The sequence below is a fragment of the Taeniopygia guttata genome, chromosome 28 (genome assembly GCF_048771995.1).
Source record: "Taeniopygia guttata chromosome 28, bTaeGut7.mat, whole genome shotgun sequence".
NCBI classification, from domain to species: Eukaryota; Metazoa; Chordata; class Aves; order Passeriformes; family Estrildidae; genus Taeniopygia; species Taeniopygia guttata.
This window is the reverse complement of record NC_133053.1, coordinates 5,928,250-5,952,561: the sequence shown is the minus strand read 5'-3', so window position 1 is coordinate 5,952,561 and position 24,312 is coordinate 5,928,250. Positions and strand designations below refer to the sequence as shown.

Here is a 24,312-nt window from a genome sequence, read left to right as displayed (position 1 = left end):
GCCCCATCCTTGGGAACAGGGCTCTGAGCACCATGGTCTGGGGGAACGTTGCTAAGCATGGAACCAAAGGCTCTTTAGCTCAACTGTCACGTCACAATCCATGTCCCACCTGGAACTGCCAGCAGCCAGCAAGCAGCACAACACAACTGTTGGCCCTGGGGTCAGCACACCCTGCACGCTGCTCCTGCCCGCTCCTGCCACCCTTCTTGTTCCTGCCCCCGGATACCCCCATCATCAGTTTCGATAGCTGCCGAAGGCCTGGATTGCGTCATCCATCCCTGCAGGATGATCACCTTTGTCCTGAGAAAGGTACGGTGCCATTCCATGGAGGTGGATCCCCCCAGCTGCCCGGGTGGGCTGGAGTTCTGGGGGGATGGGGTGGGATAGGGACCCCACTCTGAGGTTTTGCTACCTCTGCAGGCTGTCGCAGACAGAGAGGAAGAGATGGAGGTGGACACACAGATTGATAGAGAGGAGGAGATGGAAGTGGATGGAGAACACACTGAAGAGGAAGAGATGGAGGTGGATGTGGAAGAGGAGATGGATGTGGAAATGGAAGAGTACACTGAGGACATGGACATTGATGAGAAAGATGAAGAGGAGGCCATGGTCCTGGGATGAAGACCGATGCCAGCAGCAGGACAGGTACGTGGTCCCCACAGGACGAGTGGGTTCCCTGCAGCCAGGCTGGGGCTGGGCTGGGTGGTCCCTGCTCCGGCCACACAAGCCCCATCCCAGTGCCTGGGGCCCAGCCCCCAGACCCAGCCAGCCTCAGCTCTGGCAGCAGGGTCCCACTGTGCCAGCCTGGGGACACACGGAAGAGCCCTCTGTGCCTGACTGGAGTGACCATGGCACCTGCTTTTCTTCCAGGACTGATGGAGATCCCGCACAGAGATGGCACCCTTTTGTACATAGTTTTAGAGTTTGTTGTTCCCTTTAGGATATAGGTTTTAGGGATTAGTTTTGTCTTCTGTAAATACGTTTCAAATATTGTTGTTAGATATGTTCTTAGGTATATACGTTCAATAAATTGTTGTTATTACAAATATTCTTACAAAAGTCAATGTGTTCTGTGTTTTCATTGCTTTTCTTCTGTAAATAAACAACCCTGATTTTTCACACCCCAGTTCTCTTTCCATTTGCTTCAGGCACAGGCAGTATTGGCAAAGTTGTGTTTTCCGCTTGCTCCAGGTTCCCAGGGCGGGAGGTTCATGGGGGAGCTGGCACAGCCACCCCAGGAGTGGGGGTACCTGCACAGAGGGGTCCCACTGACAGAGGTCACTGTCTCCTTGCAGTCTCTCTGGACACACTTGGCAGCTGCAGGGGCAAATCCCAGCGTGCCCGGTCCCGTGGGATCCCATGTTGGGACTCAATGTCCCAGCCAGGGTGAGCACTGCTTGTGGCCCTGGGCTCAGCATGGCAGGCCTGGTGCTCACACCACTGCAGACTTCAAGCTGGCCATGCACAGCTCCGTGTTTCTCCCAAAAATATCACTGCTGCAGCACCTGGGGTTCCCCAGTGCTGGCCTTGTTATCCCTACTGCATGGAGAATCACATGGCATGGCAAAGGATGGATCCCATGTGGCATCCAGCCTGCCCTGATCCAGGCTGGGCACCAGCAGGGGAAGGTGCAGTGCTTTGTCTGCACTGCAGTGTTTTACTTATTAAAAGCCCCCCTGAAAGGGATCCCAGCACATTCTCTCGCTAGGGGAGGAAATAACACAGCAAGAAAGGGCTGATGTGGAAAATTAATCTCATCACATCCCAGGGGCTCACCACCCCTTTGCACACCACTCCTGGATGGAAAGCTGCTGCAGGGACCTGAGGTCCGTGCTGGGGAGCAGCAAATCCGAGTGTTGAGCAGGCAGGGTGCCAGCAGCTGCTCCTGCTCCTCCTCTGAGTCACTGCCCTGTCACCTTGCCGAGCAGAGCCAGGAGCACCTGAGAGCAGCTCCAGCACCCCAGAACGTCTTATTTCCTGTTACTCCAGCAGCACTCTCTGATTACACATTCTCCCCCTGCTGCTAATTAATTAAATAAAATCAGGAGCACGTTAGCAGATGCAGAAGGGACTCCCCCGTTGGCACACACTGCCTCTGACCCCCTCCACAGCAGCCCTGAGGAACAGAACTCTTTTTCCTCAGCATTTCAGGGCTGGTGTTCCCCCTCTCCCAATTTTTGCCCCGTTTCTGGCAGAAGGCACCAAAAAGAAGTTACTTGCATTAGGAGGGAATGTGTTTTGGGCTGATTTTGGACAAAAAGCTGGGTCAGGCCTCATCCGTCTCCCTGAGGCCTTGGGCTGCCACGCTCTGGGTGGGAGTTTCTGCAGCAGCACCTGATCCTCTGCCAAAAAGCATTAAAAGCTGATTTCATCTCACAGCACTAATTACTTCTCACAGGGCCTTTGATGCTGCTGAATAACTCATTAAATTCCCTCTGACCTGCCACAGCTTTGGCTGAGGGCACAGGGCCCTTGCAGGCCCGGGTGCCTCATGAAAGCCACCTCAGTGCCACCACACAGGCAGCGTGTGGCAGGGCAGGCTCATCCAGGACACCATCCACAGGGTGCAAAGAGAATGGAAAGCTCTGTCAAACATGCTGTAAAATCAGTCAGAGAAATTGTCCTTGACCAGCTGTCTCTCCAGGCCCTGCTTCCAGGGCTGGCACCAGCAAATGGGCCCTTGTGTGAATAGATCTGTCAAAGCCCACAGGAGCAATTCCCATCCCAGCCCTGCCTACTCAAAGTGGCATCATTTTGGTACCTGACTATTTCAAAGGTGAACGCATATTCTCTCTAATTTGCTAAATTGACAAATTTACTCCTCTCAGGAGACAGTCTCATTTCCATCTTCTACCTCTTTAGCTTTGTACACTCAGTCTATAACATGAAAAGATTTTACCTTAATTTCTTCTCCAGGAAAGAAGTAATTGATCTTTTATTTGTGGCACTTTAATTTGGCATGTTGACTACAAAAATCCCCTGCTCATCACATCAAAGGCTGATCCAGTATTGCCAGTTACTCCAGCACTGGAAATCTATAGTGGGATGGGTGGAAGGAACAGGGTCAAAATGAATGGGTCTTATCAGAGGAAGAAGCAGAATCCGAGAAGACAGCACAGCTTTAAATTAGGATATCTGCTGTGCATGGCAAGAAAAAACACAAGCCATCCTGTCTCTGGATGTGATTCAACCCACTTGCCCCCAGCTCTGGAAGTGTGGTGCAGAGTCTGGTCCTCACTCCCCTGGCAAATGACAGGGCTGGGCTGATCTCAGCCTGGAATCCCTGTGGATTGACAGCAAGGACTCCTACAAGATAAGTTTAGCTCTTCATCCTTCCCACTCTCCAGGTATTTCTCTAGGAAATTCCACTCTCTAGTGTGGATAAAGCAGTAGAGATGGAAGGTTCTGTGTGCCCCAAAAGTCATCAGCCTCTTCATCCCACAGCTCTCCCACTCACAGCCATAGGTTCTGTGCAGAGCAGGCACAAACTGGTCACTACTGGCACTGCCTGTGGTCTGAGCTGGGAACTGTGCATCACCATCAAGCTTCAAGTGCTTTCTAGTGGGAAGTGTTTTACACAGTTCCCTACAGATTCTGGTTCTGGGTCAATCCCACAGCAGCTCTGGGGAGTGTTTAGGTCAACAGGGTCTCCCAAGGCTGCAGCTGGAGTTTGGGGCTTCCTTCCAAACCACAGCACAGTAAAAATATGTACTAAGGTCACAATGAAAAATCCTCTGCTGAGCCATCATAGTATCTGTCAACTCCTAATTCTGATTGTAAAATGCTATTTAGGAAGATCAGACTGATCAAAATCAGGACGTTTTTGTGGATTTTTGTAAGAATGCTTTTTGAAGCTTTAAGATGGAGGGAATTTCACCAATGTCATTATTCCTCTTACAAGATTTTCAGCAACCGGTTACTTTGACTTTCCACTCTTATCTCCTGCCAACTTTTACCTGCCCAGAGCCACTTGTTTTGCTGACAGCTGCCATGCCCATGCGCCATTTGCTGGGCATCACCTGCATGAGGCCTCAGGAGCTCACTGAGGAAAACTCACTCCTTCATATTCTTTGCAGAGACAGGGAAGATCTTGCTTGCTCAGTCGAGCAGTGGAGGAGTTTTCTGTTCAAACCTACTCTGTGTGGCATAACCGATGTATTTTTGACTCAGAGAAATCTGTTTATTTTCTGCTCTTAAATAAGGAGTGAGCAGCTCCATGAGTAACACCATGGCAGAGGAAACACAAACAGGCTGTTACTCAAACAACATCTCTGAAGGGATTGTGCTCTGCTTTTCAGATGAGATTAAGAGCTCAATTACAGTAGAGAAAGAAGCTTTCATTAAATCACACATAGAACATAATAAGGACAAACTACAAAGCTTCAGAAGCAAATCTGTGTCAGACTGCTGGCTAAGGAGGCCTTCAGTGGTTTCTCCTGCCCTCCTGAAGAAATGAGTCCTGCACACCTCATCTCACCATGCTTTTGAGGAAGCTCACAACCAGAATTCTATGAGGCATCCAATTCTTTGAACAGTATAAGCAACTACCCCCTCATGTTTGTAATGAGTGGGGTGAAGCCTCAGGTTAGTGCTGATGTGCACAGGTTAGAAGTGCAATAGTTTGTTCTGCTAACCCAGGAAAAGCCCAGAAGCTCAGTGTTGTCTCAGTCCCATACTGGTAAGAGAAGATGACGTGGAGTTTAAAGAATTTTAAGGGTCAGCACCTACAGGATCAATCAACTACCCAAAACCAGACCCTGGACATAACTGTTTAATTCCAGCATTCCTGCCATGCTCTCCTGTCTCCAAAGTCTCCACCAAGAAACCTGCAGATAAGGAGGTAAGGAAAGAACAAGATTCAAGCCCCTCACACGGAGGAGAGAGTTCAGAAACCTTCCAGCCAGAGGGATCCCTCCCTGAGCAGCCAGGCTGCCCAAACTTTCAAAATCAAAGATCCAGTGTGCAAATCCCAGGCACACGAACCACAGGCAGAAATACCCATTGGCCTCTGGATTTGCAGGTGACTGTACAAGTGTGAACCTGGAGCTGAGGGATTGGATGTTTTTCCCTCCCAGGAAACCCAAGGCACTGCATGGCAGAGCTCAAGGTGGAGAGCAATTGGTTACACGGCTGCCCAGAATCCTGCACCTGGGAAAGGGGAAGTCCAGGTTCAGTCACAGAGTTGTCACCACTTGATTTTTCTTCCCTTGTTATTCTGCTCTCCTGGAATATATTATGGTTAATTAAAGGCACTTAGCTAATTGGATTGTAAGCAGGTGCTGGTTAAAAAAAAACAAGCCACTGTTCCCCTTTGAAATGCCAGACAGGAGATTCATTAAAATTCCCTTTGAAAAGACATCCCCAAACTCCCTGATCTGTTGATGAAAACAGTCAAGGAAAAGTTAAGGAAAAAAGAACAAACAATGTTTTCCATCAAGGCCGGGATGAGATGAGCAGGAGAGGATGACTGGGGCTCTTCAAAAGCCAGACCTCAGAGCTGAGGCAGCATTTAATCCTGATATCCCTCTAGTTATCCAGAAAAGGATCAAGACATGTGAGGCAGCTGAGAAAGCCAGAGTGCTCAAAACAGCAGCATGTACAGAGAAGGAAGAGGAAATACAGCTGGATACTTCCTAATGCTCTTCTTTGGACTGACCTGGTGTCTGGTGCAGCGAGTCACAGAAAACTTGCTCAAGACATGGGTGCCAGAACTGAAAATGCTCACTGACAAGCAACAGAAAAAATTAAGAGCATATAGAAGTGACAGTAGTCACAAGGACCTGGAGAAGAAAGAACCCCAAAAGGCCAGACAGGATGTAATATCATGCATAATGAGAGTAAAATACATGTTGCTATTCATCATGTATCCAAAGAATTACAGAATAGTTTGGGTTGAAAGAGACCTTTAAAGGTCATCTGGAAGGACAGAGGATTGATATCAAGAGAAAAACAGTATCTTAACTGCCAGGGGAAACTGTATTGAAAGCAGCCAAAGATTAGAGCCAAAACAACAAGATCTTATCTTTGAACTAAAGACTTATCAATAACTAATGCTGTCTGCCACTGGGGGACACACTAAACCAGAATCCGTCCATGCCAGTTTTCCCATGCTGTGCTATCAGAGCTCTCCCTGCTCCCCAGCCCCTGCAAGAACTGGACTTTTTGATGTGACCCCAGCATGGCAGCAGCCCACATGAAACTCCACCTCTGAGAAGAGCAGCACCACTTCTCCAAAATAAGGCAGTTTTTACCAGAACATCAAGCTACACTAAACTTCTCTGGGTAGCACTGGGTGCAGGATAATTAGGGACAGAAAAGGGATGTGTCTGTGGAGCAGAGAGCTGGTTTAAATTCTCATTAGGTTGTTAACAGCTGGTTTCATTAGTCTGCCTACAGACAATCATAATTACTTAGTGGCTACTGCAGGGTGAAATGCCATTTCAGTTTATTAACATTCTCAGAGCTGGAAACCTGTCAGTGAAATTATTTTTAAAGTAGCTTGTAAAGCTTGTCTATTCTCAAAGAACTGTCAGACTGATAGACTGGGGTGTGACATTTATGCCCCAATAAAAGGAAGTTTGAATGCAGTTTAATAGTGCTTGAAATGTTCTGCTCTGAGAAACTCTCCCCAAAGTCCAGGTGGACCTTTCTCCATTGGAAATCATAGAAATTAGCAGAAGCTGTAACTTTGGCATTACTTTTACAGGAGCATTTATAGCCCAGGGGTCAAGACCAAAGCCATAAAATGCTGCTCAAGCCCTGAGCTTTCTCAAACCAGAGGTACACTTGAATCTAAAGGTCTGTCTGGAGCCCAGGACTACTACATTTGCTCAGCAGAATTCTGTTACAAAGCTTAGCCTGCAATGAAGGTAGATTTTTATCTTAGCTTAGTTAAATATTCCCCCTAAACCAGGATAAATTATAATTTCCCCACTATCATTCATTATTTGTCCACTCCTAATTACTCTTTCTTCTTGCCCTAAGCACCATCCTTATTCATACAATAGGTTTGATGGTTCCCATTAAATTTATTATTCTACAGACATATGTTGGTTTAAAGTTTACCTGAATGAGAACTTTGTCCAGCTCCTGCCAGAACTAATGGTGAAGATATTTCAGTTTATTCAAAGGAGTTGTTATCTCAGAAAGAGGATCATGCTTAAATTAGAAGAAAAGTTCTGCCAGAAAGAGTATTCCTTTGCTTCCCCCAAATATCCACTAAAAGCCCTCAGTCAGGTAAGAGCTCTTTAAATAATTTCCAATATTCACTACACGGCCAATTATTAAGAGAGTTCTGACCCTGCAGTGCAGTTAATGACCATCTCTGACATATTTCTTACATGTAGTTTTTCCCCACATTTCCTTCAACAGTAACCGACCAGGTGCCTCGCCCTTTTTATCTCCTGTTTAGCCCATTTACTCTCATCCTCCATGGCACAGCAGACAATGTTTCCAGCCTGCACCAGCCACTATTTCACAATTCACCCATAAAATCCCAATCTTTTACACTTCCACCTCTTCATCTTCCCATCCACGGAGGGGAGCCAAGGTCAGCCAGATGCAAACGAGGTGTTTGAAGCTGAGCTGTGATGAGGCAGTGATTGCTTGATGAGCACAGGAGGAGGAAAGGTCTTGGCTGTGCCTTGGTTCTTAAATCATCCTCACTTGTGCAGGAAAATTAAGGGCAGAGCAGTGATGCTCCTCTGACCACTTTCCCCATAGCACTTTCCTGTCACAAAGTCAAAGGCAGGCAACTCACACATATTCTTTTACTCTGACTCCTGCTGGGATAGGGAAAAAATAGGATAATAGGAAAAAATATAATTATTAGGGATTTTCATTGTGTGAGCTCAGGATTCCCCACGCTTTTGCAAAGGGGGAATGTTCATCAGGCAAAGGCTATGAGAAGGAGCTTCAAATTGTCCAAAATCCCAGTAAAAATACTTTTTCCTATGGAACCCTTCACCAAAGCTGGTCCCACTTCAGGCCCTTTATACATCCATTTCCTGATGTGCATCTCCCAGTGGGGTGTTCCCAATGCTCCAGGAACCCAACACAAACCTTACAGCCCCACACAAACACACCCCAAGGAGCTGCACCCTTCCCTCCAAAACTGAGTACCTGCCACAGCCACCTTTGTGCTGATCTGAGCCTGTTTCCCCCCAAAACAAGGTGCTCAGTTTATCCTCAAAAAAGATAAAGGCCAAGATAAAATAGAAAGGATTTGAACCTTGAAAAGATTGACAACAGCATCCTTGTCTTCTCCAAAAAAGCCATCATTTCACAACTGTAATCTCCACACTGAGACTTTATTCCCTTAAAGTGTCCAACTACACAGGCAGGATCCAGGAAGGCACTGAAGTGAGTCAAGTTTAACCCCAACGAGCTCTCAGCTCCCTGTGAAAGCTCAGACAAGCAGTAGAGAAATAATTAATGCTCCCATTTCTGGCATCTAACAGCCACAGGGCAAGTGAAAAGTTGGTTTTAGAGAATGAAGAAAAAGCACTAAGTAATAAAAGGTGAGAAAAATCCATCGCTCCAACAGGTTAATAAAGGAAAAGCACTTGAAGAAAAAGAGGTAGATGGAGGAAAAAAAAAAACCACAATTGAGAGTGTCCGTGACACCCAGAGCCAAAGCAAGCCCAGGGGATCAGGAAAGAGGTAAGCACGAGCTCCAAACAACAGCAGAAATGTAGGGAGAGCTCTGGAGGGAACAAAAGAAAGAGGCAGCCTGAAGAAAGGAAGAAATGCCTCACCACAGAGTGTTTTGGGTTTTTTTATTAGGAGTCTCTTATATCACGTGGTAGAAATTCAGAAAAATAAAGGTCAGGAGAGGCATGGTTTATTTGGAACATTCCTGCATAGCAGACAAGATATATCCTTGTGCAAATTATTCCCTGCAGCACTCACATCTTTAATTGCTGCTTTTCCTCCTCCTGGGGAAGCAGGGTTGCTTTATTTACTCCAAGAAATATTTTCTCCCTTCTCCTTGGCAAAGAACAAGCTCCCATCTTGGCAAGTGCTCACTGGTTTACTAAATGCTCATCACACCCATGCTAAGGAGAGTGGAGCTGGTTAATTTATCACTTGCTACAGTGATTAACTTGCCCAGCTGCCAGGTTCAAGAGCCCCAGAGTGCCTCAGGTTAGAGAGGATCCCAGAAGGAAAAGCTCCATTGAATTAAGCTGCTGCCACACTGGCCCTCTTTGCCTGTCAAACACATTCAGCTGCTCTGGCACTGCCCTGTGAAAATCCCCCATAAAATACAAGTGAAAATCCCTCATCACCTGTGAGGAAGCACAGCTGGGTTCTGCTCAGGGCATTTCAAACTACGTGAGGTATTTGTGACCTCCCCTTGCAAAGGCAGCATCTCAGGAAAACCAAAAGTTTCTTTTCCTGCACTCACCATACTCAGGACACCTTCCCCTAGACCAGGTTGCTCCAAGGCCCATCCAACCTGGCCTCGAACACTTCCAAGGGTGACACAACCACAGATTCTCTGGAGCCTGTTTTGCTCCTCGCCCCAACTTAGCAGCCTCAGAGATCAATTTCTATCAAATATCTACATTTTTCTAGGAAAGAAAGATGGCAAACCTTGTTTGCATCTGACTTTGCAAAATCAACACGAGAACTTCAGACAGACTTTTCTTATTTTTCCCCATTTGGTGGAACATTTTCATTCTGTTGTTGTTTGGAGCAGTATTTTAATATATCTGGCTGAGGCTGCTTAAAATAGTACATCTTAAAGAAGAGACTTGTGTGAGGGGTGGAAAACTGAGCTCTTGCACATCCAGTGCTTCTGTTGTTGGAAGATTTAAATCCCACCTCTCTGGTGGGAAGAAATAGCTGCTACTAATCCATTTTCTCAAGTGTTATGCATCAAGCTGGCACTATTTTAAGACTTAAAAAAAAAAAAAGCCAACTTAAAAAAAACCTCTGCTCCTCTCCATTTTCTCTGTTCCATAGTTTATGACAGAAGAAAGGAGTGAAAGATTGTTTTGGGAAAAATGTTTTCATGAGTCTAAAAATAATATAAAACCTGCTCTGCCACACTCTGAGCTGCGATAGCCCCAAAAGGCACTGGCTGTCATTGCGCACAGTCACTATTGTGGTGGGATTTCTACCACACCACAGGACAGTCAATTTTTGGTTTCCTCCTGGAAATAACTACAGCAATTCTGGGTAACATGGTGAACATGAGCCTCTTTTAATGGCCCTTGAAACTGGACATGTGAAATGAGGTGCACAAAGCCTCGCCCTCCCATTTATAGACATTTCCTGAACAACAAAAAAGTAAAAATTAAAGGGCACCCCCCAGTTTTAATCAAAACCTTAGCTTCAGGACAAATACAAGGTCCACACAGGCTTCTAACATGGGGGAAAGGTTTTGCTTGTGTCTCTACAGGTGGAGAACTCAGAGGGGTCCCAGCAAAGAATGTGAAGCCCTACCACACACCGAAATCTGCTGACACCCCCACACCAGACAGTGCTTCTGCAAGTAGGAGCCAAGAAGCCAGCACCCAAACCTGAACTGTGCAGAATTACCAGGAGAAAATGACCTGCCAGAAACAGCTTGAGAGAAAAATAGACTTTTATCATTTATATGTGTGCATGTTGCTTTTGTTCTTCTGTTTCAGTTTTTGCAGTGAAGTTTTACCTGTAATTCAATCAAAGACAAATGCCTGGGTTCCTCTAGCCAAGCCTGCAAGCTCTTGAGCCTTGCACCTTAGCTAAAGGAACTCTGTAAAAGAAGCTTGACTGTTACAGTAGTAATAAGTATAGTTTTAGTAGCAATACCCTGTACACCTCCAAGTGTGCAGAAAACAGTTGTTAAGTCAATATTTAGTATTTCAAATGGTTCAGTGAAAACAGGGGAGATGTTGGGAAGGATAGATAAATATGATTGTCTAGCAGAAGAACCACAATAGTACAGCCAGGATGAATATCATGCCCCCACTGGCTGGACAATAACCTTACCTACAGCGGGGTCCAAAAGCCAAATGGACTGTTGGATCTCACCCCCCAGAATGTATGGCTCACCCCACACCTGTAACCCTCCCCTGAACCATCAGGTGCCTGTGACCCCATTGGCCCAAGTCCTGTTCCAGCCCACCTTGGAGCCCCCTTGATAAGGGGCCCCCAAAGGGCCAGACGCCCTCTTGGATCTTCCCCTCCCCTCTTGGAACTTCCTCCCTCCTCCTGGATTCGCCCTCCTTGAGTCCCTGCTCTTCTCTTTGTCTCTCCGCTCCCCCATCACCTCAGGCCTGGCCACGTGCTGTGTCCAGCAGCTCGAGGCAGGGCCTCTCTCCATCCCGAATAAACCTTATCCTCCAAGGGCAATCCGCAGAGATCTCTCGTCTGTATCCACCCAAACTGTCCTGGAACTTTCAAACGTCTTTACAGTCCTCCACATACCCCTAATAGTCCTAAAAAAGCCCTAAATTTTTTTAAATAGTCCTAAAAAGCCCCAAGAACACCCCAAAAAAAAGAAACCCTAAAAATTCTAATTACTACTAAGAAAGCCCTTAAAATAACTTGAAAAAAATCTTTCAAAAGCCCTGAAAAAGCCCAGAAGTATCCTAAACGTTCCTAGAAAGTTTCTAAAAAGCTCCTGTTAGAAAACCCCTCAAATATCATTTAAAAACACTAAAAAAAAACCCTAAAAAAGTGCCCAGTCCCCAGCCTCTACCAGTCGCCCTCTAGCCAGCAAATATCATCCCTTCCTTTTAATTAGGGTCACTGCCTGCAGCTGCTGGGAGGGTTTTGGGGCTGTCCCAGCATTAGGGTCACTGCCTGCAGCTGCTGTTGGGGAAAAATGGTGTTCTAGGGGTGCTGTTTAGGGTGAGCTTAGGGTTGGGGTGAGGGCTGCTGCTGTACCCTAACCCTTCCCGGTACCCTGTGTCCTGTCCTTTGCACCCCTAACTCTCAGTGTCAGCTCTCCACCTGTCAAGTCCCCCCTCTTTGCCCCTCAGCCCGTAACGTCAGCGTGTCACCCCAAGGCCCCGACACTGTCCCTTGGCCCCCTAACCTCCACTGTGCACGCTGCACCTGGGGTGGTATTTAGGGTGCAGTTAAGGGTGGTGTGAGGGCAGGTTCACCTGTCACCCACAGGCACCCCCCACTTTGTCCCTCAAGGCACCCCCTGCCTCTCAGCCTCCTTGTGTCACCCTCAGGTACCCCACTGCAGCATCTCTGTGCCACCATGGAGCCCCCCTTTTTACTCCTAAAGACCCCTTCTGCCTGTCAGCAGCCCCCAACCTCTGTGTCACCCTCCAGCCCCCTCCCCTCAGCCCCAGGTCCCTTGGTGACACCGTGCAGCCCACAGACGTCGTCCCGGCCCGTTTCATTTCAGTGCTGTCCTGCTGCCAGGGCCGCACTATCCCCACGAGTTCGGGCTCCCATGTGGCGCTGCAGGGAGCCACAGGGGAGTGAGGGATGGGGCAGGATGGGGAGGGTGAAGGGTGGAGAGAGAGTGGGGCAGCGTGGGCTGGACGTGCAAATAGGGGTGAGGGATGGAGACAGGGACAGAGAAGAACAGGGCTGAGGGGAGGAGGTGAGAGAAGGAGGGGGCACCCCAGATCTCCCCGACCAAAGCTGCAGCAAAATACAATTCTGGTTGCCGGGGCAATACCAAACACCTCCTGCAAACTGACATCAGGGACCTGGGCTGGCGAGTTTTCTTTCCCAGGGAAAAGGGCCAGTGTTTGTGCTCAGGGGCCTGTGGCCCTGAGGGGGCGGCCACCTGCAAAAAATCCAAATGGCAAAGGATGTGCCCCTTAAAAAATCCACCAGAGAAATACCCATGTTCCCAAAAATAAAATTAATAAAAAATGACAACCAAATACATGAAACTACAAAAAAAAAAAAAAACAAAAAAAAAAACCCCAAAACAACCATAAAGCTTATATTAACAACAAAACTATTATTCCTAACACAAGAAACCTATAATGCCTCAAATCACCAAAACACAAATACCACCTAGAAATAAACTCATGCCCAAAAGATAAATGTAACCATAAACAATATCTCCCAAATTCTCTGCAACAATAAAACATACATGGCACTCAAATAAGGTGAATGAATAAAACCCCTATGATATAATAAACAAAAATGCAATTATCAATATTAAAAAACCTCACTAATTAACTACAGGACTACTTCAAACCAACCTAAAAAAAAAACTACATACTCCCGCTAATAAAAGCCTCCACAACCAAATTAAAAACCTACCCTCTACTTCATGCTACGACCCATAACAAACCACTGTAAACTTTTAAAAGCACATCGTTTAAAAACATAAGAACCAATCAAAAAGAAATCCAACAACAACGCTCCATCCAAAAAAACCTTTGTCATCAGCACCTGGAGCAAGAACCGTAACAACCAAGAAGTACCCCATGGCCCTCCTCATACACCAACTACGAACAAAAGAAAATGATCCAAGAAATTCCTCAAAAGCCCCACAGCAAGGAACGCTGGAAAATGAGAAGCCACGCTCCCGGCACCAGGGGCAGAAGAAGTGCCCCCAAATGCAGCAGCACAGCCCGGTTTCCACCCTTCCAGCGCTGCCACAGCTGCAGCTCCCTTCCTTTGAAGCGCCAAAAGTGACACCACACTCAGGCGCTCACCTCACTTCAACCAGGGCAAAGAAATGTGGGCTTCCCTTCAATTTCATCCCCTAGAAGAGCAGAAGAGAAGGAGCTTTACTCAAATTATGGCAAAAAGGGGATTTTTGCCTCAATTCAAACCCTTTAAAAGGAGGGACAACAGGGCAGCCCCCTCCGTTTCAACCTCAGGATGATGAAAAGGGTGGGGAGCTACCCTCAAGTCAAACCCATCATACAACAACAATATTTTTCCCCTTCCATTTAAAGGCAACACAGGGATTCTCTGTCTCCCCTGTGATATCCCTAACACCCTGGAAAAGGCAGGTTTTCCTTCAATCACTACCCTCAAAACCACAAGTGAAGGGGAATCCCCCACTAGTTCAGACACCGGTACCCTCAATTTGAATTTCTTTTGTCCTCAAAATCCTTTTTTTTTTCTTTTTTTCCTGGGGGCAACTGGGAGGGATTGGCAAGACGAAATTTAAAAGGGAAAGGAGAAAAGTCCCCGCTACAAAGGCGCACCGGCTCACCTGTTTGGCTGCTGCTTCTCGGCACAAAAGTTTGTCCCTCGGCACCTCCTTTGAGCAAGGCTCCACGTACACAAGTGCATATCCAGGTGATCCTCCGGACCCTGTCCGAAGCGCCCATCGTCCTTCCATGAGACAGGCCCGGGAGCTCCCCATAAACTCCCCTTCTCCAGCAGCAGCTCCATGCAAAAGCAGCTGAAGCAAACCCTCTCCCTAAAACAACCTCCCCCCGGCAGGAGCCACCCCTCATCCTCATAGCTCACACCTGGGGCTGCTCTGAGCCCTCTTCATCCTCACAGCTCACACCTGGGGCTGCTCTGAGCCCTCCTCATCCTCACAGCTCACACCTCTGAGCCCTCCCCATCCTCACAGCTCACACCTGGTGCTGTTGCCACTCTCCAACAGCGTCTCTCCCTCTCCAGCACACAGCCCACTTCTTACAGACACAGATCAAGCAGAAATCTACTATGGGTGTTGTTTTTTCTTAATACATCTGGTTACACGGTTAAAACACATACATGCATTGATTGTCATTGAGGAAAGCTTTCCCATGGAGAAAATAGTCATTTTGGTAGCACACTTCGATACACCTTCGGAAAAAGCAGAATCAGCACCAACTCCTAAGACCCCTGCTGAGGAACCCTGCCCTCCTTGGGACACCCAAAGCGGCAGACCTCGAAAAAGGAGGGGGAAAGTCAAGCTTGGAGTGGAAAAAGAGAACATAAGTACAGCAGCCTTTAAAAGTGCCTGCACGGAGCAATAGTGGGAACCAGCCACATTTCTTCTTTCCTTGCTTTCTGTGATGACATAAATATGAAGTAAAAACACCTTAAACAAAAGGCAGAGCTAGGATTTTACAGGTCTTCATTTTGGCAGGCTGCATGACAGACGCCTCTTCCGGGACTGCGACGGAGAATGGCAGAGAACGGAGGCAAAAGGTGCCGGAGAGCCCTTCCTGTTCCCTTCAGCCCCTGCAGCTGCTCCGATGGTTTCAGGGCACTTGCTTGGTTCAGCACTAGATAAAAACCTTAGGGCATGATTTTCAAAACTACTGCCCATCCCCAGTCTGAGTTTCCTACATTCCTGGATACAAATGAGTGGATAGAGAGAGGGCTTCTTTCCAAATGAATTTAGCCATAGATACCTATTCTTTACCAATACCTATAAAAACGAAACACTTGCCAGGTTTTAGTATTCTACACACACCCCTCCCTGGGAATTTTGAGGCAGCTTTAGGTCCCTCTGCGGGACGGCAACCAGCGTGACCCCCACCCCTCATTCGCCACCCACCCACTCCCCCACCGCAGTGTGCCTCCCTCTTCTTGGGACCCTGGGGTGCCCCAAATGACATCAGAGCCCCGAGTCTTCACCCCCTTTTCCTGACCCCCAAAGAATGCACAGAACGAGTCCAACTGCCCTGGACAGCAGCCCAGCACTCCCTTCCAGCCCTTTCCACACCTCCATCCCCCCCGAAAGGGACTCTGCCGCAACAAGAAAGGGGGGGCAGCCCCCAGAAGGCTTGAAGCCCCCGCCCCGCCTCGCTGTCGCAGGCCAGGGGCAGAAATTGGGAGCGGCAGAGGCGGCGGGGACGTGGCACGGCCGGCACGGCGCAGAGCGGGGCCGCTCTCAGCGCGACGGTGGCGGAGCCGCAGGTCCGGCAGCGCCGGGCGGTGTCCGAGCGGCGCGGGGGGATCCGCCGAGAGCCTCCGGCCCCGGGCGGGGACTCCCGCAAGGGCCGGGGGGCGCCGGGCTCCGGCCCTCGGGGCTTTATTCTCCGCGCCCCGAGCCCCGCGGCTGCGGGGGAAAGAAGGGAAGGGCGGCAGGAAGAGAGGAGGGAGAGCGGGGCATGCGGAAGGGTGGGAGGGAGGTCGGGCTGTGGAGGAAAGCGGGAAGGGAAGGAAAAGGCCGACAGGGAAGAAAGAGGGACGGTGGACAGAGGAGGGGGAGAGGGGGAATAGAACGGAGTAGCGGGGCAGGGACAGGACGGAGTGAGGGCAGTGGAGGGTCGGGTTTGGGAGGGAGAGGAGGGGACGGTCTGGGGGTCAAAGAACAGGAATACGGGGAAGAGGAAGGAAGGGTAGCGGGAAAGGGAGGGAACGGAGCTGCTTTGGGGAGAGTGGGAAATGCGGGAAAGAGAGAAAGAAGAGGAATACGGAGAGGAGGAAAGAGGGGCAGAGAGAGGGACAGGAGGGGGAGCCTCACAGAGCCCCGGCTCCACCCCGAGCCCGCCCCGGCGCCCCGCCCTGCCCGGCTCGGGGCTCTCCTGCTGCCGAGCCCCGCGGGCGGCCCGGCTGTCGCACGGAAATGCCCCACGCAACATTAGACAAAGCACTTTCTATGTTAAACCCTTTCTATCCTAGAAGGAGATAACTTCTCTACCTCCTTCGTCTTCTCATTTTTCTTCTTTGATTTCAAAATCAGACTTACAAAAACCTACTCCTAAAAAAGACTTGGTATGTAGTCAATAAAGTAGTCCTGTCAATTTCATAACCTAAAGGTATAGTTATGTTTTCACAAAAAATAAACTACATGACAGTCCTACTCACTGTGTCAAACCTTATTTAAAATACTCACAAAAAAACCCCAAGATAAATAGTTCCACAACCAAAACAAAACAAACACCACTAACTAAAACCATCCATCAAAACACATTGTGTTTATCAGTCACCAATCCTAAAAAAATCTCTAGGATGTCCGGGGAAGGGAATCCACATCAGGTACGAAGGAAGGCTGCCTCCCCTGCTGGCAATTTCCTGCAGGCACCGACCTGTGGCCCTTGCCCAGCTACAATCAAGAACACCAAACATCACTGCATGATCTTAGCTGCACAGCAGCCACAAACCCACGAGTCTGCTACTCACCATTCTCCTAAGAATGCCCGGATCCTCGGGCCGCTTCAGCCACGCCCTCGTGGCAGGGTCTGCCTGGGAAATGAGGAGACGAGGAGATGCGGCATTCCCGAAACTCAAGCGCACCCTGGCTCCCACTCACTGGTTCCCTAACATAAGGTCACCTGTCTCATGGATGATGGGAAGGCAATGCAGGTTCTACTTCAGGATTTTAAGTGGAGTTTTGATCCTGTCCCTCGCAGAATACATCTGGAGCAGGTGTCCAGGTGTGAGGCAAAGAGAGACAGGGTGTGCTGGCTGAAGAATGGGCTGATGTACTGGTTTTCAATGGGATAGGATCCATTTTCTTCCCAGGGAGCGGCAAAGAGCTGGGTTTGGATTCAGGACGGGAATGTGGTAGACAGCACACAGATGGCTTGGATGTTACTGAGCAGGGCTTGCCCTCCTCAAGGAGTTGCAGTGTCACATTGGACAATCCATGTCCCATGCTCTGCCAGCAAAGAGGTGAGACCATCAGCATTCCCCTCCTCATCCCTGTGTCCTTCTTAAAGAAGAATCTTCCACCCACTCTGCTCCAGAGAGCTGGCAAGTGCCCATAGGGAGCCCCCTTACCCCTCCTGGGGCACTGCGGAGGGCGGGGCTGAGGCAGGGCTGTGATGGCACAAAGGGCAGAGCGCTGGCGTCAGGCAGGGCTGTGATGTCCCAGGGCTGTGCTGGCCGCAGCACTGTGACACCACTGTGACATCACCGCGCTGTCGCTGGGTGAGACAGGCCAGCGCCGGCAGCTGCCAGTGCAGTCACGATGGGACGTGCTGGAGCCATGGGTGACAGTGATGTCTTGGTGACTGCGCTTGTCCTGCTGCTGGCCGCCGTGGCTGTCTGGTGGGCCTTTGGCTACCGGCAACCACGGAGCCGGAGCACACGGACAGCGAAGAGGAGCAAGCGCCCCAGGGTCCGGCCCAGAGGCTCATGGAGGAAGCGAGGAGCCCCTGCGGCTCCCAGGTTCCCCAGGCCTCGGGCTGCTCCTGGCGAGCAGCCACGTGCTCCCGCCAGCCCCCTGGGCAGCCCCTGCGGCTGCGGCCCCTGCCTGGCAGTGGCCCGGGAGCTGCAGGAACTGATGCTGCAGGTCTGGGATGGCAACGGGACACGTGCGCCCCTCTACTCTGGGATGTGGCAGGCCTTGTGGAAAGAGCTGAAGGAGCTGCTGGAGCGAGGCCACCTGCCCTGCTGTGCCTCGGCCAGCTCCTCCACAAGCCTCCATCCCTTCCAGAGGCTGCTCCCAGCCAGATTCTCCATCCCTGGGAGAGCCTCAAGGCCGGCAAGGATGGCACAGCAGGGGGGAGCCACCACCATCCATGCAGGAACCTCAGGCTGTCAGAGACCCTGCACCCTGCCAGCAGCCTCTGCTATCTCTGACAGCCTCCATCCCTCGCAGAGGCTCAGTGAGACCTGTCAGCCTGCAGAAGGAGCAGAGCTCGTGGACAGGTCTCCCAGCTCCCTTGGACGCACGGACGTCAACGACACGGGCGCAATCCTGACCCTTTACATGTCGGGCGAAAGCCCACAAGTCCAAATGGGAGAGCAGCCCGATGTGGGGGAGCCTGCTCAGGAGCAGCTGACGGGGCAGCAAGAGTCTTGGGGCCAGCTGTGGTCATCCCACAGCGGCCAGGACAGCCAGGACGCTGTGCTGCTTCTGCCAGCTGGCAACAGCCCGAGCCTGGTGGTAGAGACGAGCCTTCAGAGGTTCCTCCATCTGCAGGAAGCTGCCCCGAGACAGCCCTCGAGTGCCGCGAAGGGCTTTCTAGTAGCAGGTGAGATCTCCTGAGGAGCTGCCTGAGGCTCCGCCGGGGCTCTGGAGGGGCGCGGCCAGGCCAGGCCAGGGCCCCTGAGAGCAGCCCAGTCGCTGGCTGTTTCCAGTGCCTTCGATGGCCCGGCTTGAAAACGCCCTGTCTGCTTTGCAGCCGCTCCTGGGTCTCCCCCGTGCCAAGCCTCGGGCTGCAGCCCCGGCCGTCGGCAGGAGCAGAGCCCAGCCCACGACGCCGGGGACAGCGCCGGTGCCGCCCTGCCCCGCTGCCCCGGGGCTGCCGCAGCCGCCTGTGCGCGCTGCCCCGGCCCGGCTCTGCCGCTCGCCAGCCCGGCGGCTGCAGGGCGGTGGCCGCTGCCCGGCGCGCAGCAGGAAGCGGGTGAGAGCGCGGCGGCCCGCGGGGCCCGGCCCGCTCCACTCGCGGCACTTGCGGGAGGGGCGGGTCCTGGGCGCAAGGCTGATGGCTCGCTCTTGGCCGCAGGGCAAAGGAGGCAGCGGCAGGAGCGGTACCTGCTGGGTCCGCAGCTGGGCAGCGGCGGCTTCAGCACCGTCTTCTCGGGCATCCGCCTCTCGGACGGCAGCCCGGTGAGTGGCCGCGACGGCCGGGCGTGGGCGGAGGGGCAGCGGCGGGGAGGGGCAGGGCTGGAGCTCAGCCCTCCTCTCCCCATGGCTCGCAGGTGGCCCTCAAACGCGTGGCCCGGGAGAGCGTCCTGCAGTGGGACGAGCTGGTGAGCGAGCGGGGCCAGCGGGACAGAGCGGGGCGTGGCGGGCAGGGAGAATCCCGGGGTGGGCTCAGCGTGCGGAGCCGCAGCCCCGCGGGCCTGGGCACGCCGAAGAGCGGGGCCGGGGCCGGGCAGGGGCAGCCCCGAGCATCCCCCGGGCGGGAGGAAGCGCAAGCGCCTGGGAGGCTGCGGCAGGGGGCACTGGGGCATCCCGGGGAGGGCGCAGTGCAGCCCCAGGCCTGCAGCAGCAGCAGCAGCAGCACCTGCCGCAGGGACTCATTTTCTCCTCCTCACAGCCCAACGGCACCCGCGTGCCCTTGGAGGTGGTGCTGATGGAGAAGGTGGGCTCTGGCTGCCAGAACATCATCCAGCTGCTCGACTGGTTTGAGCTGCCGGATAGCTTCATCCTGGTGCTGGAGCGTCCGGGGGCATCACGGGATCTCCTGGAGTTCCTGCAGGAGCAGGACCAGGGGTTCCTGTGCGAGGAGCAGGCGCGCTGGCTTTTCTGCCAGGTGCTGGAGGCCGTGCGGCACTGCACTGCCTGCGGCGTCCTGCACCGGGACATCAAGCCGGAGAACCTCCTCGTGGACCCGGAGAGCGGCGACCTGAAGCTCATTGACTTCGGTTGCGGCACCTTCCTCCAGGAGCGGGCCTTCACGGACTTTGCCGGTGAGCCCATGGCCTGGGTCCTGCTCCCGGTGCCAGGCACTGCACGGCCCCGTTCCCTCCCGGGCCGCGGCCTTCAGCCGGCTGCCCTTTGGCACGGGGCGGATGCCGTGCCCCAGGAGGCGGCTGCCGGCCCTGACGAGAGAGGGGGCGGCAAAAGCGGCTCCCGGCCCCTGGGCTCAGCGGGCCCACAAGGGCCTGGGCTGCTCTGCTGGCCTTCTTGGCCTTGCGGAATGGTTTCCTGCTTTTGGCCAGCTGGCTGGGGGACGCGGGGTGGCCTCGGGGGGGAAGCTGTGGCCGCAGGCACAGCCCCTGCCTCGGTCAGGAGGCTGGTGCCAGGCTCTGGAAGGCAGCAGCCTGCGCCCGGCCAGCGCCGCCTGTCTTCCCTAGGAACGCGCGTGTACAGCCCGCCCGAGTGGACCTGGCTGGGTTGCTACCACGGCCACGCGGCGACCACCTGGTCCCTGGGCGTGCTGCTGTACGTCATGGTCTGCGGCAGCCTCCCCTTTCAGGACGACCAAGCCATCGTGCTGGGGAAGCTCTTCTTCCGCCGGCAGCTCTCTCCAGGTGGGTGTCCGGCCTCAAGCCGGCGGGCTTTGGCAGGTGGCGGCACACGCCCGGCGCGGCCCTCACGCAGCTCCGCGGGACGTGGATCTGCCCTCACGGGCCGGCCGCAGGAGGGGCCGGTGCCGACGGGGTCAGCGTGGCACGGGCGGCTGGAGGAGGCGGCCGCGTCCCGCCGTGCCGCTCTCCCGCGCGGGGCTGAGCCGGTCGGGAGCCCGGCACGGCCCAGAGCGCTCGCGGCACGGCCCGGGCCCCGCGGGTGACGGGGGCAGCTGGGCTGGAGACTTCTGGCGGTGACCGGCGCTTTCTGTCTTCTCTCCCCAGAGCTCCAGCACCTGATCCGATGGTGTTTGGCCAAGCACCCTGCGGACAGGCCGGAGCTGGAGGAGATCTCGCGCCACCATTGGGTGTGGGGCCGGCGTTTTTGATGCCTTGCCGGAGCCTCTGCAGCACCCACTTACCGAGTCCCACGCAGGACTGAGGACCTGGAAAATAAAACAGCAAACCCATTGCGGTGTGTCAAGGCTGGTCCTTGTCAGCAACTTCAGCTAAAGAAACCTCTCGGGAAAAGGGGGAATCAGAGTGCTGCCTTCAGCCTTTGGCAAGCTTTCCATGCCTGTCCTCCAGAGTGGTACTTTATATCTTCAAGCTCAGGCCGTAGTGCGGGTCGGAGGGGCTTTGTCGAGCCAAGAAATGCAGCAGTGAAACAACAGCTGCCCTTTCAAAGTGGCAGGGCTTCTTGGTGTCTCTTGAAGTGACACACAGGTCCATTGTGCATTCCAAGGGTCTGTGGCTTTCAGGGACAGAGACCTTCCTCTCTTACCAGAGCTCTGAGGAGAGCCGTAAGCTACAAAATATCATTTCAGCTTGAGCCCTGCTGAACTCTTTTTCGTTCTTCCTATGAAATGGGAGGCAGGGCTGGGCACTTGAGCAGCTTGGTCTGCACCATCCTAAGTCATGTGCATGGAGCCCACAGGAAATGTTGAGATGCCGGAGTCATTCCCATGGTGCTGGTCTCATTTTACCCCCCAAAAGTATCTTCTGCTGCCTTAAAAACAACCAATGGTAATGGAAAGTGCAGTAACCAGTCACAGGAAAGCACCCAGCTGCCTGCCTGTGGGCAGGTGCCATCTACTAAACCTGTGCCACCTTCTGCCCACTGCCCTGACCTCCCAAAACAGGGTTTGGGAAATAAATGTGGGGTTTTTTTTTTTTTCAGAAATATGCCTGATCTTTCAGTTTTCTTCCCTTTTATGCAGGCTGCTGAAGCTCTTGTGCCCTGAATGGCTCTCCCAGTCCCTACCTGAAGACCTGACCTGAGCCGTGATCCTTCCAGCCAGTACCCCACTGTGATGTGATGGTGAGAGTGTGTCAGCCATGGTCTGCAGCCTGAGCTGGGAGTGGTAATTATCCCTTTTCCAATGACCTGTGAGTGGTGACTGCCAATTGTCCAAGGGCCAGGACACATTTCCTCCAGGAGCTGGAGGTCCCTGTGTCCCCACAGCCCCGGGATGTTGGTGACCACAGGCCCAGAGCCATTGAGTCCTCTGTACAAGGACTAATTGCAAGCTGTAACGTGAAATTTTTATTATGAGTCATTTGCTCCTTTAGCTATGTTATCTTTAGAATAATGTTTTTCTATTTTATTGTGTTATTATATTGTGGTATTGCCTTATTGTGTTGTTGTTACACAGATATTACATTTCCAAAGGTGCGGTAGTGGATCAGCTGGGTGGGGATTTGAATTCTACACCCCTGCACTGGGCCATCAGGTAGTGCTGCTTGCAACCCCTAACTGCAAATCTGTAGGTCTCAGATTCAGTCAAAGAGAGAAACGGAGAGTTTCTAGCCAGGCAGAAGCCTAGGAAAGAGTTGGAGAAGAATGTAAATAATTCTTTATCTCTCTTGTTGTTCACATTGTTTATAGTTAAGTTCTATCACTGTGCATCAAGCACTCTGCACCAATGGTGTGGGCTGTTTTCACTTCAGGACCAATGGAATTGTTCCTCACAAAGCTCTGTATAAAGGAGCGGTGTATTTTAAATAAACCGGAGTTTTACTCTCAGCAGCCTTCTGAGTCAGTCTTCTCATTCCCGTCCTGCCTCAACAGTGACACCAAGGGAACCCTACAAACTGACATCAGGAACCTGGACTGGTGAGTTTTCTTTCCCAGGGAAAAGGGCTGGTGTTTGTGTTCAGGGCCCTGAGCAGGTTTGGTTTGGGCTCCATCTACTTTGATCCCTCCCCTAACGTATTTATAGACATGGATAGGATCACCCTAAACTTTCTCTTTTCCAGACCAAGAGTTCCATCTTCCTCCATCTTGCCTTACGGCAGAGTTGTTCCAGTCCCTCCATCATCATCTTCACAGCCCTTCACTGCTTTCTTCTGAGCTGAGGAGCCCCAGCCTGGAACCAGCCCTAGAGGTGCTCAGCAGTGCTGAGCAGAGGAGAAGGATCCCCTCCCTTGGCCTGCTGGCTGCACTCTCGATGCAGCTCAGGATCCCAGAAGAGTGCATATTTTGGCTTATGGTGACCTTGGTGCTCTCCAGGACCTCCAAAGCCTTTCCTGGCAAAAGCTTTCCAGCCCAGATAGAATGGCCCCCAGTATGCTCTGGTGCCTGCCTGGTAGTGTTCCTCTCCTGGAACAGGACTTTGGGTTTCCCCTTCTTGAACTTGGTGATGTTCCTGTCAGCCCATTTCTCAGGCTTGTCAATGGCAATATTATCCTTCGCCGCTTCCTTCGAATATTGTCCCATATTTGGCGCTGATGTTGAATTGTTCTGAGAAAGAGAACCCCATAGGACTGTAGGACAAGAATTTTTGTGGCAGTAACTGCTGTGTGCAAGAGTTTCCATTTGTCTTTCTCAATAAATATACAAGGAAGTGTAATACTCAGCTGGCCAAAGAAGAGACTACTTTCAAGGCCCAAGCCACCGGGAGTGGGTGTGTGGTGGAGGACCTGGGCCATGCCTAAGGCTGGCTCAAGAGTCTCTAAGTGACTAGGGGAGATCAGCACCGAGGGTCAGACTGGATCCCCTGGTTCATGGGCAGAAGGTAAAAAACCAGTATGTACAATACTGGTTTGATCAGAGGGAGGTTCAAAGAGCTGGAATACCTGTTGAAAAAAAACTTTCATTTCGAAAAAGGAAGATATTTCACTTCATTTCTTGAATTCCTATCTTATTTAAAGAAAAAAAAGTTCAAAGATAAGCAAGTATGGATCTCATAGAACTGATTAGTATCTATGTTTTCTAATTCCGTTTTTAAACTTGTGTGTTAAGCAACTGAATTAAAACATGTTGCTGTAATTGTGGGTTGAGGCATGTATTATCTGCATTAATATTTTTTATTATTTATGAGATATAGGCATTATTCAAATCTTTGCATAAAACTTCTTGGCTAATGCAATCTAAGTACCTAAATATAATTAGTGGAACAGTTTGTTAGCATAATCATTGCCATGGGCTGTAATTAACATAAATTTTAATTTCATGACCTTGTAGAAGAGATTATAATTGCACAAACCATCATTGTGCTGAGAATGTTTTCCTCTTGAATGTTGATTTTTGAA

At 51.5% G+C, this 24,312-nt stretch overlaps 1 protein-coding gene and 1 long non-coding RNA gene across 2 annotated transcripts; both read left to right on the top strand.

Annotated features, from left to right (window-relative positions):
- The first annotated feature begins 17,785 nt into the window (after window positions 1–17,785).
- Window positions 17,786–21,248, top strand: LOC121468974 (serine/threonine-protein kinase pim-1-like). Its single transcript, XM_041713249.2, has 4 exons — window positions 17,786–17,935; window positions 19,806–20,178; window positions 20,566–20,742; window positions 21,064–21,248. Exons 1-4 carry the CDS (start codon window positions 17,786–17,788, stop codon window positions 21,165–21,167), a joined length of 804 nt encoding a protein of 267 aa, XP_041569183.2. The 3' UTR covers window positions 21,168–21,248.
- Window positions 21,249–21,958: 710 nt separating this feature from the next.
- Window positions 21,959–23,693, top strand: LOC121468973 (uncharacterized). Its single transcript, XR_005978773.2, has 3 exons — window positions 21,959–22,142; window positions 22,850–22,894; window positions 23,038–23,693. It is a non-coding gene; the product is annotated as an uncharacterized lncRNA (long non-coding RNA).
- Window positions 23,694–24,312: the final 619 nt, after the last annotated feature.